The sequence below is a fragment of the Micromys minutus genome, assembly GCF_963924665.1.
Source record: "Micromys minutus genome assembly, chromosome: 9".
Taxonomy (NCBI): domain Eukaryota; kingdom Metazoa; phylum Chordata; class Mammalia; order Rodentia; family Muridae; genus Micromys; species Micromys minutus.
Genome location: NC_137978.1, coordinates 36,981,534 through 37,002,585, shown reverse-complemented (window position 1 = coordinate 37,002,585; position 21,052 = coordinate 36,981,534). Strand labels below are relative to the sequence as shown.

The following is a 21,052-nucleotide window of genomic DNA, read 5'->3' as shown; positions in this document are numbered from 1 at the left end:
ACAGGGTCTCCAAACCAATGTTCTGACTCTAAGACAAATACTACCATAATTTCTCAAACACTTTCCTTCATAAATCCAAGACAGATATAAGTAGGATGGATAGATACTTGAAAGTGATCTAGACAGTAGATTATAAAAGAGGATCTAACAGTATTTTAAGAAAAAAATGTTGATCAAGTCAATTTATAAGTACACTAGTAAATCAGTATAAATTAACACACCATTTTCCTATGGTTCTCTGAAGAGTCACACATACATATATACTTCTTACCTTCCTTATCATCTTAAATAACAAGAACAATAAATGACGAAACTAAAGATCATTCTACACCAAACTATTCATTTTCCAAAAAGTAAGCCTTAAAAAATTCAGTTCCTTAGTGAAATCTACACAGTCAATGTATCATTGAATTACTGAGCTGTAAAAATTAAAATCATTATTAGACTTGGTCTTCCAATTTGCTCCAAAGCCCTCCTTTCAATTTGGCCCCAACTCCTTATCCTGAGATGGTTTTAAAACTGTCTTCCAAGTTTGGCCTTCTTATCATAGTCAGAGGACAAGTCAGTCTGTGTATTATTGAAAATATGAAACTAAAGACGGAAACTGCAATTGAGTATGAGGTTCTGTGCCATTCACTTTCCACTGACTGCCAAATCCTTAGGACGAACTTAAAACATAGATATTATCTTCGTTTTATAGATGAGGAAGGAGGCAACAGTAAGGCACTTAAGGTTTCAAAGTATGCAAATGATCCAATCTGGGTTATCTTTAAAAAGATCACAGCTGTAGGAATATGTATAGATTCAGCATTGCTGCATAGAAAACATACCCAGATAAGACCAAAGCAGGCCTGGGATGGAGAGATTTAACTTATAGCATTAAAAAAAATATGTTCAAACATAAAACCAGGTAATTTCTGTGAGAATAGAGTTCAAAAGAATAGGAAATTTGTTTCAATAATCTTGAAGTCATAGATCTGAGTTTTACATTGAAAAGGAGCTTGGGTGTCAGAAATTAAAGGCTGGTTCACAATGTTAAATTTCATTTAATTGTCATACAAGCCATGTGTTCAAAAACTTACTAATGATGTTCCAGGTGAAACAACTTGAGGTTAAAATTAAGGTAAAGCAAAGTATCGTTGGCCACACAATGCTAAGTCAGTCCTCGCACAGCTTGCTTTGTGCTCATTGGCTAGGATTGTTTTAAAATCTTCAAGAAGTCATTCTTAGTTTCCAGGTGTTTCTGAGTTGTGGTAGTCTCTGGAGAAGTAGAATCCAGCTGTTCAGTGAACTATCATGTAATGGATTTAAATGTAGATCGATAGAACTCTAATTATAATTTGCATCCCCTGGTGGCAAGCGATATAACATCACTCACTTCAGGTAACAGGTGGATCCACCCCCACTCTACCAATACCAATGTCTTTTGTAACAAACTTTGGGAAGTTACTAGAGACCATGGCTATCAATATGACTTCATGGCACCTAGCCTTGGCTCGCCTTTCTGAAGAGCTTAGCATGTGAATGTGCATACAGAGGTGTCATTAACTTACTAGTTCCATGGACTTTCCTTTGCTTTCCCTCTAATATTTTGATTGTTTTTCTTCCATAAAAATTTACAAATTCCTATAAAATTCAATAATCAATAAATGTATCTTTGGGAAAAATTCTCCCCACTAACCCTGAAAGCTATATAGCTAGTGAAACAATTGAACAACCATAAAGACCACAGAGTTCCTTTCACATAGCACAGCACACACCTATTAGATGCTGGCCAATGTTGTTGAGCAAGCAGTTTATTCTGTCTGTTTAGTTCTGCTCTAAACCAGCAACTCACAAATTTGGACAGTAGAATTTTCAGGGGAGATTTATAGACTATACCAGCTTTACTGTCCCAAATTCTGACTTACCCAATCTAAGACCTGGATAAAGAAATTATACTTAAAGATCCCTAGTGATTTTAGCAGATATCAAAGTTATCTACATAGACCTACTGCACTGTTTAGAATTAAACACAATATTGAGTAGAAGAATGGATCAAGAGTAACAGTAGTTCTGAGGAAAAGGTTGCCGTCTTTGAGCTGTGTAGTCTACGAAGAATGGATACTGAAAATGTGGTTTGTTTACACAGTGACATACTACTTAGCTATTATGAATGAGATCATGAAATTTTCAGGTAAATGGATGAAAGTAGAAAATATCATCCTACTGAGGTAATTCAGACCCAAAAAGACACGTATGCACTCACTGATAAGTGGATATTAGCCAAACCGTAAGAAGTATAACAATCCCAGGTGAGGAGGCTTCAATCCCACTTAGAAGGGGGAAAGAAGTAATCACAGGAGGCAGAGGGAGGGAGGGACTTGGGCGGGAGAGGGGAGGGGGAGGGGAAAGAGGGGACAGGAGAGAAGCCCAGAGGGCTAAGAGAACTAATGGAAATAGACAGCCTTGCAAAGTTGGAAGTGGGAGGACCCTCTAGAAAGTACCAGAGGCCCTGGAAGTGAGGCACTCTCAGGACTCATTAGGGGTGACCTTAGCCAAAATGTCCAACATTGGAGAGCGAGAACTGGAAGAATCCACCTCCAGTACGTAGGGCCTCAAGTGGAGAAACAGGGTTACTAACGCACAGTCAAAATTCCTGACCCAGAATTGTTCCTGTCTAAAAGAACTGCAGGGACAAAAATGGACAAGACCCTGAAGGAGAGGCAGTCCAAATTGGGATCCATCTCATGGAGGCTGGGGGAGACACTAAGGCCTGACAGTACTATGCTATGATGTACGTACAGACAGGAGCCTAGTATGGCTGTCCTCGGAAAGGCCCTACCAGCAGCTGACTGAGACAGACACAGATACTTACATCTAACCATTGGACTGAAGTCAAGGACCCCTATGGCTGAATTAGGGGAAGGATTGAATAAGCTGAAAGAGAGAGTGACCCCATAGAAAGACCAACATTCTCAACTAACCAAGCCCACAGGGAGCCCCCAGAGAATGAGCCACCAACCAGGCAGCATACATGGGCTGGTTGGAGGCCCATGGCACATATATAGCAGAGGTCTGCCTGGTCCGGCCTCAGTGAGAGATGTACTTAATCCCCAAGAGACTTGAGGCCCTAGGGAAGAGGAAGGCCTGTGGGGTGCACCCTATTAGAGGTGGGAGGAATGGGATGAGGAGCTGTGGGAGGGGACTCAGGGCGGCCATGACTGGAATGTAAATAAATAAAATAATTTTTAAAAAAAAGAAAAAAAAACTTGGCTGCTTCTGCTTCGTCTTTCCTATTCTTCTGCTTCCTTCTCTTCCTCTTCTTTTTAGACTTTAATAGTTTTTACTAGAATAATGTTTCAGAGTTGAGCAATACAAAGTACACTTCTTAGGAAGTGAAAAGTAGCCCCTTAAACATAGATTTATGCCTGTTTTTACTTTAAAGACCTTATTTTTGTTCTGTTTTGTTTGTCAAACAAACCCACCTGCACAGGGTGAATCTTCTGGACCATGTTCTATGTTCCAGTATGTCCTTTCTACGAGATTTTATCTTTTCTAGTCTTATTCTTTTGGATGTTTTTACTTCTCTTCTCGACATTTCTTAAAGTATTTTCATTTGGATCTGTAGTCTCATTGGTCATCTGAATTTCTAATTAAGCTGATTTTGGCTCATCAGTGTTTCCTTAGTTTGGACAATTCCATTTCACATCCTCTAGCATACATTTTAAACATGATTTTCACTGTGAGTCAAGGTATTTTTCTCCATCTGTCAGTACTTGTTTAGCTCAAGTGAGGTTGTTGTGCAAGTTTCTTTCTGATTAGTCATTGGTTTTGGCAACAAGATCTTTAGTAGCTGTGTTATCATCATCTGCTTCTCTTCCTTTTTATGGATGTTGATGCATCATTTTAAAGTGTCTCGTTTTCCTACACCAATAAAATTCAGAGGTTCTATTTTGGCAGAAAATCTGAGTTGCCATGATGAAATGTAGTTTCTTCAGAAGACAGATTTCTTTGAAAAGGGATAAAGAGACTGGGATGTCTTTTGAATTTTATTTTCTTAGATTCTATATAGACTTAAATCCCACTCTTTGCTTCCTTGTTCCCTGTTTCAACACTAACAGTGCGTTTTCTCCCCGGTATTGTTCTTCTTTTGCTAGTCCTTCACACTATCAGTCAGACCCTCCTGCTTTATTATGTAGCAGCATATATCTGAGCCCACTGGGTCTCAGCTTTGGTTTGAATCTCTCCTGCTCTATATAGGTCTATTTCTTTCTAAGCTGTGTTAGATCTCCACCGCTCTTCCTTTGTATAGAGTTTCTGCTTCATAAACTGTTTATTCTGGTCTCTGCTGGCATCAGAGCTTCATATAGTTTAATTTGTAGAATTATTAACTCAAAGTTACATTTAAGTATGAGTTAACAATGGTTTGATTTCTTTTCTTCTTTGATATGTAGGTTTATAGAGAAATTTTCATGACTTTATTTACATACTCATTATTATCACTAACTGTATAGTTTTAATAATCTCTGAAAATGTCTCCATTCTATTGTTTGAGACATAGCCTCATCAATCTTAGGGTGGCCTTGAAATCATTTTGCAGACAAGGATGACCTTGAACTTCTGTTCCTCTTCTCTCCATCTCCTGAGTGCTGAGATTATAGATATGAACCACTACACTCAGTTTATTCAGTACTTCAGTTGAACTCAAGGGTCTCAGTCTCACACATGCTAGTTAATCTCTCTACCAACTGAGCTACATTCTCAGCACTAAAGAGTTTCTTCTTTTTTGTCGTGCTGAGAGTTGAACCCTAGGGCTTCATACCCTAGAATAGGCAAGTGAGAAGTTACCTACCACTGAGTTATATTCCCAGGCCACACAATAGCTTCCTTTTGTTATTGCTGTTTTGTTGTTATTGTTTTGAAGTGCTGAAGATTCATGCATGCAAGACAAGCATTCTACCAACTATGCCCAGCAAGATGCTTCTAAATTGCTGTCCAAAAGTAGCACAATAAAATAGCACTGTACAACTGGCGAAGGCAGTAAGAGTAATTCTATTTCACTGTAAAGACATCCTTAGGACATGCCAGTAAACAAAAAAGACAAAGCTAAGACAAACATGTAAAGTATGCTATCTTTTATAGGCATACATGTAATGTGCATGCATTACACACATGCAAATATGTACATATATACATACTTTTATTAGTCTAATTCTCTGCTATAGCAATTAATAATAATTAATTTTCTGGAGCAAATATATTTATATTAATATATAACAGTCTTATGTGCATGTGTATACACGAATATATTTACCATTAATGTTTTGCTTGCTTCTAAATTACTATTTCAGTGTTAGGTACTGTATCCAGGATCTTGTGCATATGATGAAAGTGCACTGAACTACTCTGAACTACATCCAAAGTCTACAGCTACATTTTTGAATGAAAAATAAACAATTAAGTTAAAGAAAGTGGTAACTTATTCAAAAAGGAAACACTATACTGAGAAGAATTTTTGATACTTTGTTTCATATAAACTTTTCTTTAAAATGCATTACTTATATATTTGCAAACTCAATTAATTCAAAGGCAAGTCCAAACATTCACATAAATGAACCTTAATTTTAAGTTATTGACAGAGCCATCTAGAAAAAAGTTAATCTAAATAACCATACTGTTTTCATACCAACCAACCTTATTCAAGGAAATTCAAGATGAGAAAGGATAGAGGAGAAGAGGGAGAGAGGAAGAGAAAGAAATATAGAAGAGGATGTGAAAAGAGAAGGAAGGATATGAGAGGGGGCAGGGAAGAGAGGAGGTAAGAGAAGGAGGAAAAGACAAACAAAGAGGTGAGGAGATCAAAGGAGTGTGAAATGAGAAACAGACCAGGGAAGACACAAAAAGTAAAGGTGATGAGACAATAGCAAATTCTAAATGCCAAATATTTAATGGTATTAAGAAATAAGCCTGGCTTATTTCATGCCTTTAATCTCAGCGTTCAGGAGGCAGAGGCAGATGGACCTCTGAAATTGAGGCCAGCCTGGTCTACAGAGTAAGTTCCAGAACATCCAGGGCTTCACAGAGAAACCCTGCCTCAAAAACCAAAACTACTGAATTTAATTATTAACATGTGATAATATGATATAGTTATGTTTTAAAAATATTCTTGCCTATGAGAAAGGCTGTTTCATGGTAAGGTGATACTAGAATTTTACTTTAGGACAGAAACAATCAAGTACAGATAATTATACTTAAGTACACAATGATAATTAAAGCAATAGAAGACAGACTGACATAACTGTGTTGTTGTTTTCTTTACTTTTGTACATACTTGAAATTTTCCATTGTAATATTTTACATGGAAGAAAATGTTAAACTCTTTCAAATGACACATATCCCTGAGCACAGTTAATATAGCTCAGCATTCTGAAAGAAACGTCCCAGAACCCATAACTTATTACTCTTTCTCATGAAGACTCACTACAATCAATACTAACTGTCAATTAACTGATGAGGTGGCCTAATTTTCTCAGTCATTGAGAAAAAAAAAAAGAATGACTATGATCTGAAAGAAAAGTGTGATTATTAGTTTAGCTACAAGAATAGATGGATCCTTAATGAGAAAAAACTGGGAGAGAAGAACTGGGGGAGAGGACATAAAAGACTTTAACAGTAGCCTTTCCTCCAGGTGAATTTTCTCTCGCCTTTTTTGGGGGGGAGGAGGGCTGATGAGAGCTTTATTCTCTGTCTCTCTCTGTCTCTCTGTCTCTCTCTGTCTCTCTCTCTGTCTCTGTCTCTCTCTCTCTCTCTCTCTCTCTCTCTCTCTCTCACACACACACACACACACACACACACACCTACTGACACAGATGGGGAAGAGTATGGTCTCCTGTTAAATTTCAAAGGCTGTGTGAGAACTTACACCCTACACTAAGGTAAAGATAAGTAAGTCTCTTTATTTTCGATGGGCCTCTCAGGGGAACTACTGTATGAAAGAACAGGTGTGTGCTCCAGACTTTCCCACAATATAATGCATACTGTTTGGGAGCTAGCCGACTGACCAAGGAGAGCAAGGCTCTAGTCACTCACCGAGAGGGGGCTGCAGCATCCCACCATTCTTCTCACAGTTCCCAACTGGTTGGATTTCGGAGGAGTCAACCAGTCTCCAGAAGTCATTCTTGTTGTCACTGCCATCAAGGCGCAGACGAAGTCGGGCACCTGTCAGTCCAACTACTGTGGCAATACAGGTGGATGTGGTGTTCCTGGGATCCTGTGCTTCCAATTTCATGCTGATCTTGAACTCGTTGCTTGGAGGTGTGTAGGACTGAGGAGAACAAGGGAAGGGAAGTAGGCAGACCATGGATGAACTTCATGGCAATAGCAAAGCTAAGGAGAAGGAACTTGAAAGTACAAGCATTTGGATTCAAACTGGTTATAGATGGGCCAAGGACAACCAGCCTTGCTTATTCCCTAACATTTAGGAAGGGTTTCATACAACTGAAGCATGAGAAAGTACAATGAAGGAAAAAAGGAAAAAAGTTACTTTCCTGTGATATATCAAATATCGACTCATTACCAGTATAAGAAATGGTAGAAGTGTTTGATTGTGTATGATGATCATTTACTTTTTCTACATCTACCATACAGATCATTAAAGTTTATTTTTTCTTATTTTAATACTAAATCAATTAGCATAATTGGCATACAGTAAACTATACCTTGGCAAGTTGTGACATGGCATCACATATACTCTGTCTACCTCTGAAAGCACCATCATAATCAAAATAATGAATACACACTATCTTCAAGTTCCCCAATGCTTCACTGTCATTTCCTTCTCTAGCCCCTCCCCTTCTAGTATTAGATGGGATGAAGGAGTACTGGTTTTATTATTAATTTTTTAGTCAGTATAACTATTCTGGTATTCTTAGTATTACTGAATATATCAAGATAAGTGAAGTAGACCTAATCTGAAATTATGAAATTCAAACTGAGAAACCTTGTCACTGACATGCTAGTACAAAAAAATTCTGTACTTGGTATTTTATGACGTGTTGAAGTCAAAATACAGACTATTAAAATATGGTATAATAATTACCTTTAGATCTTAGACTATAGGCATTAGGCATGTAAGAAACAATAATAAATTGCATGCTTAGATGGGTTATATCCATAAGACACTTTATAAAAAATATTCTAAAATCTGAAATCTTAAACACTTATGATTTCTAAAATTCAATGATGGTGGATCTGATATATACATTTTCTTTTGCTGCTGAATAAGAGTCCATTTGGTTTAGTTCTAGTTTTTGGCTCTGATAAACATGTGGCAATGTACAATTTCAAATTCTTGTTTGAAAATATACAATAACTCATTAGTGTCTATGAGGGATTAATTCCAGGCTGTCACTTTATATTCAGGCAAGTGTTCAAAGTCCGTATATAAAACGGCGTGGTGTCTATGTGTAGCCTATGAACATCCTCCCATAGATTTTTTTGGTTGCTTTTTTTTGATTCAGTTTCACTCTACAGTCCTGTCTGTTCTAGAATTCGTCATCCTCTTGAGTGCTGGGATTACAGCCTATAGTACCATGCCATATTCTGGGCATCTGTACTTAAAATAACTAATATAAATGTTGTTATTGTATTGTCTACGTAACAACAACAAAAATACCTCCTATATGTTAGTACAGAAACCCTTTTACCCACCCACTCCCAATTTTTTTTTGAGATAAGTCTCTCACCCATGGTCCATCTGTACCTGGACCTCACTATGTTGCGAAGATAGGTCTCTAGTTACTGTGTTCCTGCTACCTCAGCCTCCCAAGTGCTAGGACTATAGATGTGTAAGACTACACCTGTGTTTCCACAAATATTTTAGATCTGCTGTTTACTACATCTACAGATAGATGGAGGGCCACTTTCTTGTCCCTTGCAAAATCTTCTAATAGTACAATGGCTGAATGATGAGGATAGGTTTATATGTCATCCATACATCAAAAGTTAACTCCTTTACATCATATGACTCAATGCTTTTTAGTATATTCATAGTTGTGTAAACACCATACCTATCTTTGTAACATCTTCACCATCCTAAAAGAAATCCCATCATTGTTAGAAGCTTTTTCCATTTCCCTCTTTGCAGAGACCCCCCCCCCCAAGATTATAATTAGCCTTGTATAAACATACTCCATTTTGCTTACTTATCATTGATGGATATTTGCGTTGTTTCTTCTTTGGATAATATATATAGCTATTGTTAAGTAAATTAATTACAACTTTCCCTTTGTAAGTCTATATCCATATGTTTGTCTCATAATAAAGTATGTATTAAACCACATTTAGTAATAAAAATGAACAACTGTTTCACAATGCTCCATTATGAAATTCTTTTCTGCATCAAAGTTAGAAATTCCAGTTTGTTTTGAGTCAAGATCAGGGAATTGCTCAGGCTGCTGAGAGCAACAGTGTGAAGTTATGCCTCTGTCCCCTTACCTCTGGCACAATTACATTATCTGCCAAAAGTAGGATAATCTACTTTTCTTTCTATCTCTTGCCTAAGTTCTCTGGTTAAAATTTCTAGTATTAAACTGCACAAGAGCTATGGCAATACTAAATTTTAAAAGCCATATAAACCACAACAGCAGGATAGCTTCTAATTTTTACCTGGGAGAAAATGCTGTCCGCTTTCTTAAGATGCTGCCTAAATGTCTGTCAGATACAAGCTCTATTATGTTAAGGTACAATCCTTCTATACCTAAATATGTTCGGGACTTTTATCATGAAGAACGATAAATGTTTTACCACTTTTTCTGCAACTATTAAGTTGATCATGTGATTTTAAAAAATATTTAATTTATTTATATGAGTACACTGTAGCTGTCTTCAGACACACCAGAAGAGGGCATCAGATCCCATTACAGATGGTTGTGAGCCACCATGCGGTTGCTGGGAATTGAACTCAGGACCTCTGAAAGAGCAGTCAATGTTCTTAACCACTGAGCCATCTCTCCAGCCTGATCATGTGATTTTTATAATTCATTCCATGTAAGTAAAGTATTATGCATACACTGTATAATAAATATTTTATTTGCATATTTTAACCATTCCCTGGAAACAAACCAACTTGAACATGGCGTATGGTCTTTCTGATGTGCTTTTGGTTTTAATTTGCAGGTATTTTCTTGAGGATATTTGCATTTCTATCCATCAGCATTTATTCTAGGGTTTTCTTTTGTTATTGTCAGGCTCTGGCAACAGGTATTTCAAGATGAACAGAATAGGCTGCGAAGGGTCCCCTCCATTTCAGTTGATTTGTAAATTTTTAAAACTCAGCACACAGATGCTAGAAAACATTATAACATTTTCAAACAAAGTATGATTTGCTATTTTTTTACATGTCATCCTTGTTTCTCTGTTGTAAACATACACAATGATCCTTTTTTTTTTTTCATGATTTGAGGTGTATTAGTGTTAGATCTTTAAAAGTTTGGATAAATTCATGAGCTTGGGATGTGGTTCAGTCATTAGAGTGCTTGCCTACTGTGTAAAAGGCCTGGAATTCAACTCCTAAAATTAAACATCCTAATTACTGTATAAACTAGGATGTGGATGCAGGAGGATCAGGAAGGTCAAGGTCATCCTCAGTTATATAGGGTGTTTGAGGTCAACTTGAAATATATACATACATACATGAAAAAGAAATTTAAAAAGCTGCATTAATAAAAATTTGGTCCTGCGCTTTTACTTAGTTTTTTTATTACTGATTCAATATCTTTCAATATTACTTGTTATTGATTACATTTTTGAGTGTGTACAGGTGTGCTGAGGTATAATATAAGTATATGTGTGTAAGCACACATCCATGCAGAGGCCAGAAAAGACCAATGGGTGTCCTACTGTATCATTTACCTATTTTCTTGAGAGAGTTTTGCATGAACCTGAAGCTACCCTGGCAGGTAGCCAGCAAGCCACAGAGATCCACAGTGCAGGAGTCACAGGCATACATGGCACACATGGCTTTTCATGTGGGTCCTCATACACGTGGTCTTATCCACTGAGCCATCTTTCTGGAGCCCCATTCTGGTTTTTAAATCTTCTTCATTCAACTTTGATAGGTTATACAGGTCTTATAATTTTTTTATTTTACTAAAATTTCCTATTTAAAAAATAATTTCTAGATTGTTTCAAATATTGTACTCTAAGTTGTGATGTTTCTGCTTTCATCTGAAATTTTATCTGGGTCCTCACTCTTTCTTTAGTTAAGGTGTGTTAATTTTATCTTTTCAAAGGATTATTTTATTTATTTATTTGGTTGGAATTTTTTTTTTTTTTGGCTTCTATTTCATTTGTTTCTCTTTTGATTCTTCTACAAATTTTGGGTATAGCTTTTGAAAAACAGAAGTTTATAATTCTGAAATTTCCTTTTATGTTTTTTGTGTATGTGATGTATTGCATGTGTACATATTTATGTTTGTGCATGTGTGCACAGGTATAAGTATGCATGTGAGAGCTGGAAATCAATGTGAGATGACTTCAATAGTTCTTTCTTATTGCATGTGTGTGTGCTTCCCAACTGTATGTATGTGGAAGTCAGAGGCAGACATCAGGAAGTTTTCCCTGTCTTCCACCTTAATGTCTGACTACCAGCACAGGCCATCACACTTGGTTTTCATTTGGGTGCTGGGAATCTAAAGCCAGATCCTCCCGTTGGAGCAACAAGCAGTTTCTTAACTGAGCCATCTCCTCAGTGCCTTCTTTTATGATTTAAAATTTTTATAGTATGTATTTTGGTCAGATATTGTCTGTATCTAAGGTGGGTATTTGTAAGTTCACCTCACCCCTTTGGCTGCTATCTTTAAGTGCAAGTTTCTCTTGTGTTATATATCTTGTTGGATTATTTCATTGGCTAGATTGCTAATTTAATACTGAGGCAATTTTTCTGGTTAAATTATTCAATTCTAAGGGCTAATTCCCCTTCTATAGTATGTTTTCTGCCAAGGGTAAGACACTGTATTTTTGTTAACAGCATATGAGAATCCCTTTTGCTCCATTATCTTTACTCCATTCAATGTCTTCTTTTAGATCACCATTTAAAAAATGTACGGGGATATCTTAGCTTCACATATTCTTTTTGTTTTCCCCTTCTCTTTGGGAACATCTATGTGACAAGCAGCAGCCATGGCTTGCTGTTCTTTTTTTATTTATATCTGAACTGCTTTCTCTCTGTGGCTCACTTTGGATAATTTTTGGTTTTGTGTCTCAGAGCTTAATATTTTCTTCTAACATTAATATTAACCCGTTTTTTAAATTTTACACATAGTTGAGAGTCTTGACATATTTCATTTCTTTACTTGTTTTGAACCTATCAAATAATTACAATAATAGTTTAAGATGTCTATCTGTTGTTCTGTGCTCTGTACAGTCCTGAGTCATTTGAACCAATTAATTATTCTCTTTACTACTGACTGCACTCCTCTCTGTATAACCAATAATCTTTGACTGGATGTTAGGTACTGTGGATTTTATCACTGAGTAATAGATATTTTATTTTTCTATAGATTTCTTACTAGATAACGTTTCCTAAGGGTACATTGAGCCCTTCAAGTATTACGTTTATGATTTATTTTTTAGAAAAGTATAGAGCACTGCTCAGGGTATGACTTATTTCCTACTATCAAAAGGACTTCCTGAGTATCTCCTAATGCCCAACTAATGAAAGGGTTTTCCAGGAACCCTTTCTTGAGTGTGGGTGAGAATCAGGCTGTCTTCTAGGCTTTCAGATTGATTCTCCATTGGCCATAAACAGGTTTCTCATCACTTAATATCAGTACTTTCCTGAATAATTAGATAATTTTCTGTAGACCTGTTGGGTTTTGTTATGTTAAACACCCATCTTCTCAGACACACTTCCCTGTGAATTTTAGCTACTTTAATGTGCCTTAAATTAGGAAGTCTGATGGCCAACACAGGAGTCCCCTTCCTTGGAAGATGATCTGGATTCAGGCAGTGAGAAGGCAAGTTACACAGGCTTAGCTCATTTGTTTCCTGTTTCTCAGATCACTGTTCAGTTGCCTGATCTTTGGTGACTTGAAAACTATTGCTTAGTACATTTTGACTGAAGAATGTCTTAAGTAAAAATATAAATTTAGACTATATTATTTAAAATAACCAGAAATATGTACTTTTTGTAGAAAATAGATAAAACATCGATACGGAAATAGCTGAGGACTAAAGGAAAGCTGAGGGAGACCTTGTGACATCTCACTGTTTACAATAGTGCATTCTTCCACTCACCAACCTGATCATACACTGACATGGCAACACCCCCACACATTGTCTGCAACACTTAGTTTTATGTGGGAAGCTCTAAATCACTCCCAAAAGGTGCCTCAGTAAGACTCGGTTCGGTGTTCTTAGAGGTAAGACTGTGATGGAGGTGTTGAGCACAGGAAAACACTGCTCCATATTCAAGAGCCATCTAAAATCCACAATTCTCTTTTCTATCTCTCTGAATTAAGAGCTACAAGGGGGTTAAAAAAAAGACCCAGTATAATCAGTAACAGAATTACCTTGGAGGAAAGAATGAAGTCAGGGAGATGCCTTGTGCTAAATAAAACTCAGTGACCAACTTTTTACTTGAATCCTAATAAAATTTTACATTGGGATCCTCAGGTAAGAAGTCAAAGGGCTCCTGCCTTATGATCTGATTACTCAAGCACCAGAAAATACACTGTCTCCCACCTACTAACTGTATTGAAAATCAATTACCTGCTTGAAGCAATGGACAGGCGCTGGGACTGAACATGTTTCTTTTAGGTATTTGTCCCAGGTAAAATGACCTGTAAAGGAAATAGAAATCTCTATCACAGTCAACTTCTTTTAAAAAATGCTTTTAGGATGTACTTTACACTAAACAGCAAGTAAGCCATTAATGGACTAATTTAAACTTTTTTTCCCCTATTTGATCTTAATCAAAGATGATCTTAAAGGGAAGAATCCAAGTGTTCTGGGTAAGTCTTTTTAAATTAACATTTTAAAATCAGTCTTAAGCTGACTTTCACTGTTTTTCATGTTAGTCCCTATACTGACTGAAAATTCTGAAGTAAGGTATATATAAAATTCTGAAGTACCCTATATAGGGAAGTAAAGAAGCATTAAAAAGCCCATAGGAAGCAGAAAAGGCAGAAGGTGGTGGGAGAATTGTTTGTTTTGGACAATCTGACTCCTAGAGAGGCCCTGAAGTGCTGTCAGGTAGCATGATTTAGTGACCAGTATGGCTCACCCCACACCACAGCTTAGGAAGTATAAAGCAAAGACTACCTAGTGACATGGGCAAGAAGACTGCAGGGGAGGGAAAGCAAAATGAGTGAAATAAACACACTCTAGCCCTCACCCTTTAAACTGCCACTCCAGGCGTGAAATGCTGTACTGTGGTACAGAATGAGGAGTATGTGATAATCTAGCCCAAAGTAGGGATTGGGAAGCAATCCTAATAGCAATAAGGAAGGAGAGGTTGGCTGTCCACAGAATCTTTTAGTCACTTGATACTGCCTTAAGTAATTTAAAGTATAAAGAACAATGAACTAGAGAAGCAATCTTTAAGGTTGACAGTGTCCTGGGGCCAGTACAACAAAGAAAGGAATAGGCTATTAATATGAATATCATTGCATGACAAAAAGGTTACCAAGTTCTTTATTTCAAAGTTAAAGCAATTTACAGTTTTCCCCTAATACCCACCTAGAGGTGACCCCATGACGGAGCAGGGAAGGTCCCAGAGACTCTCACAAGCTAAAACACTGTAGCAAACCAGCATTTCTTGATGTTTCCTCTGTAGTGGAGCAGCACAAGGCCCCTTTGGGCCATGCAAAAAGCACTAGATGCTGGGAATAAAAATGAGTCACTGAATAATGATATCTAAATCACTACAAAGATGATGCCAAGACTTCATACTATTGACTTTATATCTGCTGTTTTGTCCCTTTCCCACATCCTTAACTAAGTAAGTAAGTCTGGCCAGAAATCTTAATCAGTTCAGAAATATTTCACAAGCCAGTCAATGATTAAACAACACGATTAGACAGACCATATAGTAAATGAGAGGGCAATTTCCTGGAATGAAGATTTAAATAGGTTATCAAAATTTAATTTTGGTGGTATTATAACTATTAGCTGAGAAGGTCTTAAGTTAAAGACTGAATAATGTTATCATTACTTGCTACTAGAAAAAGAAAACATGGGGCTGGAGAGATGGCTCAGTGGTTAAGAGCACTGACTGCTCTTCCAGAGGTCTTGAGTTCAATTCCCAGCAAACACATGGTGGCTCACAACCATCTGTAATGGGATCTGATGCCCTCTTCTGCTGTGTCTGAAATAGAAAAAATATACTCATACAAATAAAATAAATTAATCTTTAAAAAAATAAAACTAAAACATTGCAAATTATCATTGCATCTTTACAAATGAAAGACTTAAGTCAAACTTTGTATCTTGGATTTCACTGGACTGAGACCCTTAAGCTGTCTACCATCTAGAGCAGCAAGTCCAGTTCAACTTTCTGTGCTGACAGAAATAATCTACTGTATCTAGTAAGATAACACTAGCTATATATAACTTCTGAACATTTTAAATGAGACTAGGGTAAGTGACTAAATTTTAAATTTTATTTAACTTCAAACAATTTTAAAATGTACATATGGCTCATACCTAAGGTGTTAGAAAGCAAAGGTTAAACAGTATGGCCAATTCTGGATAGTTGTTTTTATTAGTTTGATTTCTGATCAAAAGTACCCAAGAGACTCTGGTTTTAAGAATTATGATGGTGTTAGTTCCAGTTGCCTATTATACATATCAACCATGCTAATCAATTCCTGTGCTATAAGGTAAAAGGCCAGACACCAGGCATATACCACGTAGAAAATTTATTACTGAGTAAAGAGGGATTTGTTAGAAGCAGCCCACCCACCATGATGGCTGATTGATCTGAACTATAATTTTTTTTCTTCTATTTGATTGTCTTGGCCTTGGTTATGATCAGGAGACAGAGTTGTGTGTGGGGGGGGGGGGGAGGGAAAGGAGGAGGGAGGGGAGAGAAGAGAAACTAACCTAACCAGATTATTTAAACACCTTCTTTCATGTTTATCATAAAGTTAACTATTATATGATTTCTGAATCTGCAAGCATTAAAGTAATCACAAAAAGGACAGTGAACAAGGTATATATCAAGAGTTAGTTTTTACAAAGATAATAAAACTATTATGTTATGGAAGCCACCCAGTCTACCTCACAGCTCTTACACTCAGCCACTGTGGAGTGACAGAAGCAGCAGTGACGGCTGGAAATAGCAGTGGAAGCTCTCATGTAGAAACCGTGCTAACAGCAGACTCAGTATGGCCCTCCAACAGCAGTTTCACAACACAGGGTCTCACTTGTTGGTTCCCAAACCATGTTCCTAAACACTCTCATGTCTTCAAATTTCAGGGAACCAAATTACAGGAACTGTAAGAGTTTTCACTCAGTAGCTTCAAGGACTCTGGGTACTTGAAGTTGTGTTTATGGACTACTGGTATTTTTACATATATTAGAAGTCAAAAATGTTGCTTTTATAGCAAATGTCTTGGGCAAATTTAACCTTCCAAGCCTCTGTTTACTCATCTGAAAGATGGAAATAGTTGTATATATATAATGCATACAATTGTATATAAATTCTTCATTTGATAAATATATAGTATCCCTTAAGTATAAAGAATTATGACATTTCCAGTTACTAGATAATCAGAATATTAAAACTTACTTGCACAAAAATATTTTAATCATGATAAGTTTAACAAAGTAGAACAGATTATAAAACTGTAGTATAGAAAAATTTTAATATTTAATTTTTGTTATTTTAGCTATGTGTGTTATGTCAGTGTTTGAGTATGCACACACGTGTGTGGGTGTCCACAGACTCCCAAGAAAAGGACCTCAGATTTTCTTAGAGTTAGAGTTACTGGTGAGCCACCTGACCTGGGCACTGGGAACCAAACTGAGGTCCTTCCTCTTTAGGAGCAGCAAGTGCTTTTAATTGTTAAGCCACCTCTCTAACCCCAGTAAAGGGAAACTTAGTTCATACTTTGGATCTGCAATCACTTGACTAATATTACTAACAGATATATAATATTTTTATAATTTAAGCACATATAAAACAAGTGTTTAAAAGTGTTCGCATGTTATTTAAAACATTCAAATATTATAATTTGAGTTTTTAATGATTTAACACATGTTTACTGAGCATCTTTCACAGAGTAGGCACTTTAAAAGAAATCCCTACCTTATAGAATTTACCTTGCATTCTGGTATATGTAAAGACACACCTAGCACATAAATTAAAAAATGTGATAAACATTTGAAAGGGATCAAGTGGTGTGAAAGATGATGTTAAAACAAAGAAGCAAGCTTACTGATTTATGCATCTACTCTAACTGGCTACTATTCTGGTTATGTTCCCTTTAAGAACTCTACTTCATTCTACTTAGATGTGGAAAGAAAAGCCCTTAAGAGCAATAATAATGATCAATGTCTTTAGATTACTGTCAAAACACGGTTTTATTGTGCTTATGCCATAACTTAATAGATCCTAACAACTTGTAACGGTCATTTAAGTACTGCCTGATTTCTTAGTGCATATTTTTGTGTACCCATCTGTACTTTTAAAATGATCTTTGGGATAGCTAATCTTAATTGTTAACTTGGTTGGACTGAGAGACACCTAGGAGCTTATTAAGCATCTTCTTGGGCTTCTGAGGAGGTATTCCAACAGATGAATACATCATGAGGGCTCTGACCTAATCAATGACTTAATCTACTGATAAGATTCAGACTGTCTGTAGATTCCTGGGAAGTGGTCAAATGGTAGAAGATGGAATCTAATTTAGAAGCTGGTTATTTGCCTTTGAAGGGTTTACCTAGTTTCTGGCCCCTTTCTGTTACTCCTCTTTCCCTTGTTTACAATCAGCGTCCTTTCTTCTGCTTTCCGATAGACTTACAAGCAACAAGGCCAGCTGACCATGACCAAAACCTCTGAAACAACAACCCAAAATAAATCTCTCCTCCCTTAAATTTTCTTGGGTATTTATTATTTATTTAAGTCTTATGCTTTTATTAACATATATTAATTATACACAATGTGTTTCATTAGGATACTTTGTATATGCATACAGAGTATTCTGGTCATAGTCACATCAGCACTCTGCCCTCTCTTGCTTCCTCCTACTCTCAGGTCTTAGTGATGAAAGTCTGGCTAAGATGGTCTTCCTAGGGAAGTACCAAAGAGGAGGATTAATAAACAAACTGGATATTTTAGGTTTTGAAATAATATATATTGCTGAAATATCCTCTACACAGAGTAGTCCAAGTTCTATTACTATCACAAGTACATGGATGAAGAGAGGGTATGTATGACCAAACCACATTGTATACATGTATAAAATTCTCAAAGAATAAAGAAAATAGAGTATGTATTTTATGCCTTTGCTAAAATTATGTTTCGACAACTTCTAGCTTTTGATTTTTTATGACAGGGTCTCACTTACATAGCAGTCTGACCTGGAACTTGGTACTTACCCTAGGCTGACTGCAAACTAGCAGTGCTACTAATTTAGCTTCTCATGTGCTAAGAAATTTGATAAATCTTAATAGTATAAAAAACAAAAAAGGAACAAAATGAAATGCTAATATACTTTTTGGACAGTTCTTTGATTACTAATAAGGTTGAAAACTTTTGGAGGCTTAGTAACTAGTTTTTATTTTTTGCCATCTTTCTATAACAAAATTCCATTTCATACAGAGTCTAGGGTCTTTGTAAACATTAGCCCTTCGTCTATCTCATTAAAATACTTGTCTCATTTAGAAGGGTTTGCCTTTACGTTTCTCCACCATACCTTTTATGGCTTCTTGGTTTTCATACCTCTTTCCTGCCTTCCATATTATAAAAAATATTAACTCATTTTTTTTCTTCAAGAATGTCTCCAGATTTGTTTTTTTATATGAAAGCATTTGCTATTCTTGTAATTTATAAAATAAATGAGGCAAGCCATCTAGATTTCTTTCTTACTTTTTTCCCTAATAAATGTGCTCCAGTGTCATCTACTGAATAAAACATCTTTTCTCCATGGATTTGAAATCTCCTTGCTTTTGTACTAATTTCTTTTGTAATACTTTCTAAGATCTATTTCTGGATGCTATCCCGTTCTTCTCATTAATCTGTCTATCCCAGCATCAGGAACACTGCTTCAAGTAATTTCATAATCAATTTAAATAATTTGCTTGAGTGGGTTCTTTTAACAACTCATACCTTGCATACTATATGTTCTTGGCATTTTTCAGATGATTAATAAATGGTAGCACATATAGCTCTAATAAAATCCAGTTGTTCTAAAATGTATGTTAAATAGTACTCACAAAATATCATCCAGAACCCTTTAAATTATTAAATTAATATTTTAATGGATCTGATAAAAATAAAACATCAAACCAAAAAATAACTTCTGAAAATAAATAACAGGAACTTAATTGTATTATTAGTGTTTCTCAAATATACCACAAAGTAATCTCTTAGCTAAAAGCAAAGTGCTCATCAAATACCCTGGCTAGCAGGGGAAGTTTCAAGTGGCAGCTCAGCTCCCAGAATCAATGCACTAAGAGTTCATTAATATACATTCTGACTATCTGGTCTGGGATTTTAAAAAATTCATGCACTGATAAGTATGAGTGATTTAATATGTACAGTCTTTCATCAAATGCCTTGAGACTAGAGCAGAAGGTTGGGTTAAAAAAAAAAAACAAAAAAACCAAACATACAAACAAAACCCCAAAACAACAACAAAAAACTCAAACAAAACAAAACTAACCTAAATAAACAACCCAAAACAAAAAAAGTTTGAGCTGTGACACTGAAAAACATTTTCATGTAGTTTCTTCAATGAGGAAACAAAGTAAAAGAAAGGTTACTTGAGGTGTTGTTATGTAATAGAAATGAAGCATCTAGAGCAATGTTACTCTTTTCAGGTAATGAAGAAAAGAGGTCTTGCTATGCCTTCTGTAGAGTTCAAGGAGGGTATCTGGGGTGGAAAACGTTGGGTTCTAGAGGCTTCAGGGGCTCAGAATCATGAAACTTCTGTTACATGGAAGCTTAAGACTTTCCTCAAACTTTTGGAACTTTGCTTGGCCTCCGACCTTAGCACCTCGCACCACACAACCTCTATACACTGAAAGCCACTCAATAAAACCACTATTTTATCTGCAAAGCCTTCTAATTTTCCTTATCTTCTTCACGCTCTTTTCATACTCATCCCATCATCTCACTATGATGAGCTATTTAGTCTTTATGGATGGGGACTGTTTATTCAACCCTCATTGTTGAACACAGTGCCTTCAAGTTTAGTGCAGCTTAGACAAAGTTTTTGGGTAAATGAAAGTGAAAGCAAGAAAGCACACAAGTCCTACTTCTGTCGTGGATCAGTAGCATTACATGTGGGCATTAAGTTTGGCCTGACTCTGAGAAAGATAGCACACAAGAATAAAAATGGTGACATCGTGTTAGAGATCTGAAAGTATGTCACCTGTGAACCAACAGAAGAAACAATCCATTAACATTAGTCACAAGTAAGAAAGCAAGTTCCCAGAGTCATTTCCTCACCCATTCTTCCAAGACTTATTTACAGTATTGTGCTGGGCACTGCAGATACAACCATGATCAAAATATTGCCCTCATTCTTGTGAGCTTCAGTCTAGTGAGGGACAGAAAGGTGTGGTGAGGGCTGCACTTGGAGAGGTGGAGGGTGCTGTAGGAGCACGCAGAAGGTTTGTGGAAGGCTTCCCAGAGGCAATAACATTCGGGCTCCTAAGTATAAAAGGATAAGATAAGCAGGAGTCAAAGCAAAAGCAAACTGTTTCAGAGAAAAGTTTCAAAAAGAGATTATAGACAGAAAGAGTGTGGGTATTAAAGGACTCTTTATACCACATGGTTAATATAGTCAACACAATAGGACCTACAAACAAATTTCTGGACATGGCTGTAAAGGTTTGTCTA

The 21,052-nt window shown here is 36.4% G+C and overlaps 1 protein-coding gene across 4 annotated transcripts in view; it reads right to left on the bottom strand.

Moving 5' to 3' along the window:
• The window catches only part of SCMH1 (Scm polycomb group protein homolog 1), a 118,276-nt gene that overhangs the window by 52,564 nt on the left and 44,660 nt on the right, over positions 1-21,052 (bottom strand). Inside the window, exons 1-4 of one of the 4 annotated variants that reach the window (XM_080920906.1) lie at positions 20,660-20,787; positions 14,722-14,864; positions 13,753-13,823; positions 7,072-7,306 (exon numbers count right to left, since the gene is read on the bottom strand). In XM_080920906.1, the coding sequence (XP_080777032.1) occupies positions 7,072-7,306; positions 13,753-13,823; positions 14,722-14,797 (382 nt within the window). In that variant the 5' untranslated portion in view covers positions 14,798-14,864; positions 20,660-20,787. Of the gene's footprint in view, positions 1-7,067; positions 7,307-13,752; positions 13,824-14,721; positions 14,865-20,659; positions 20,788-21,052 lie in introns of those variants that run through there. The other 3 variants (XM_080920907.1, XM_080920905.1, XM_080920908.1) reach the window with 3 other exon arrangements.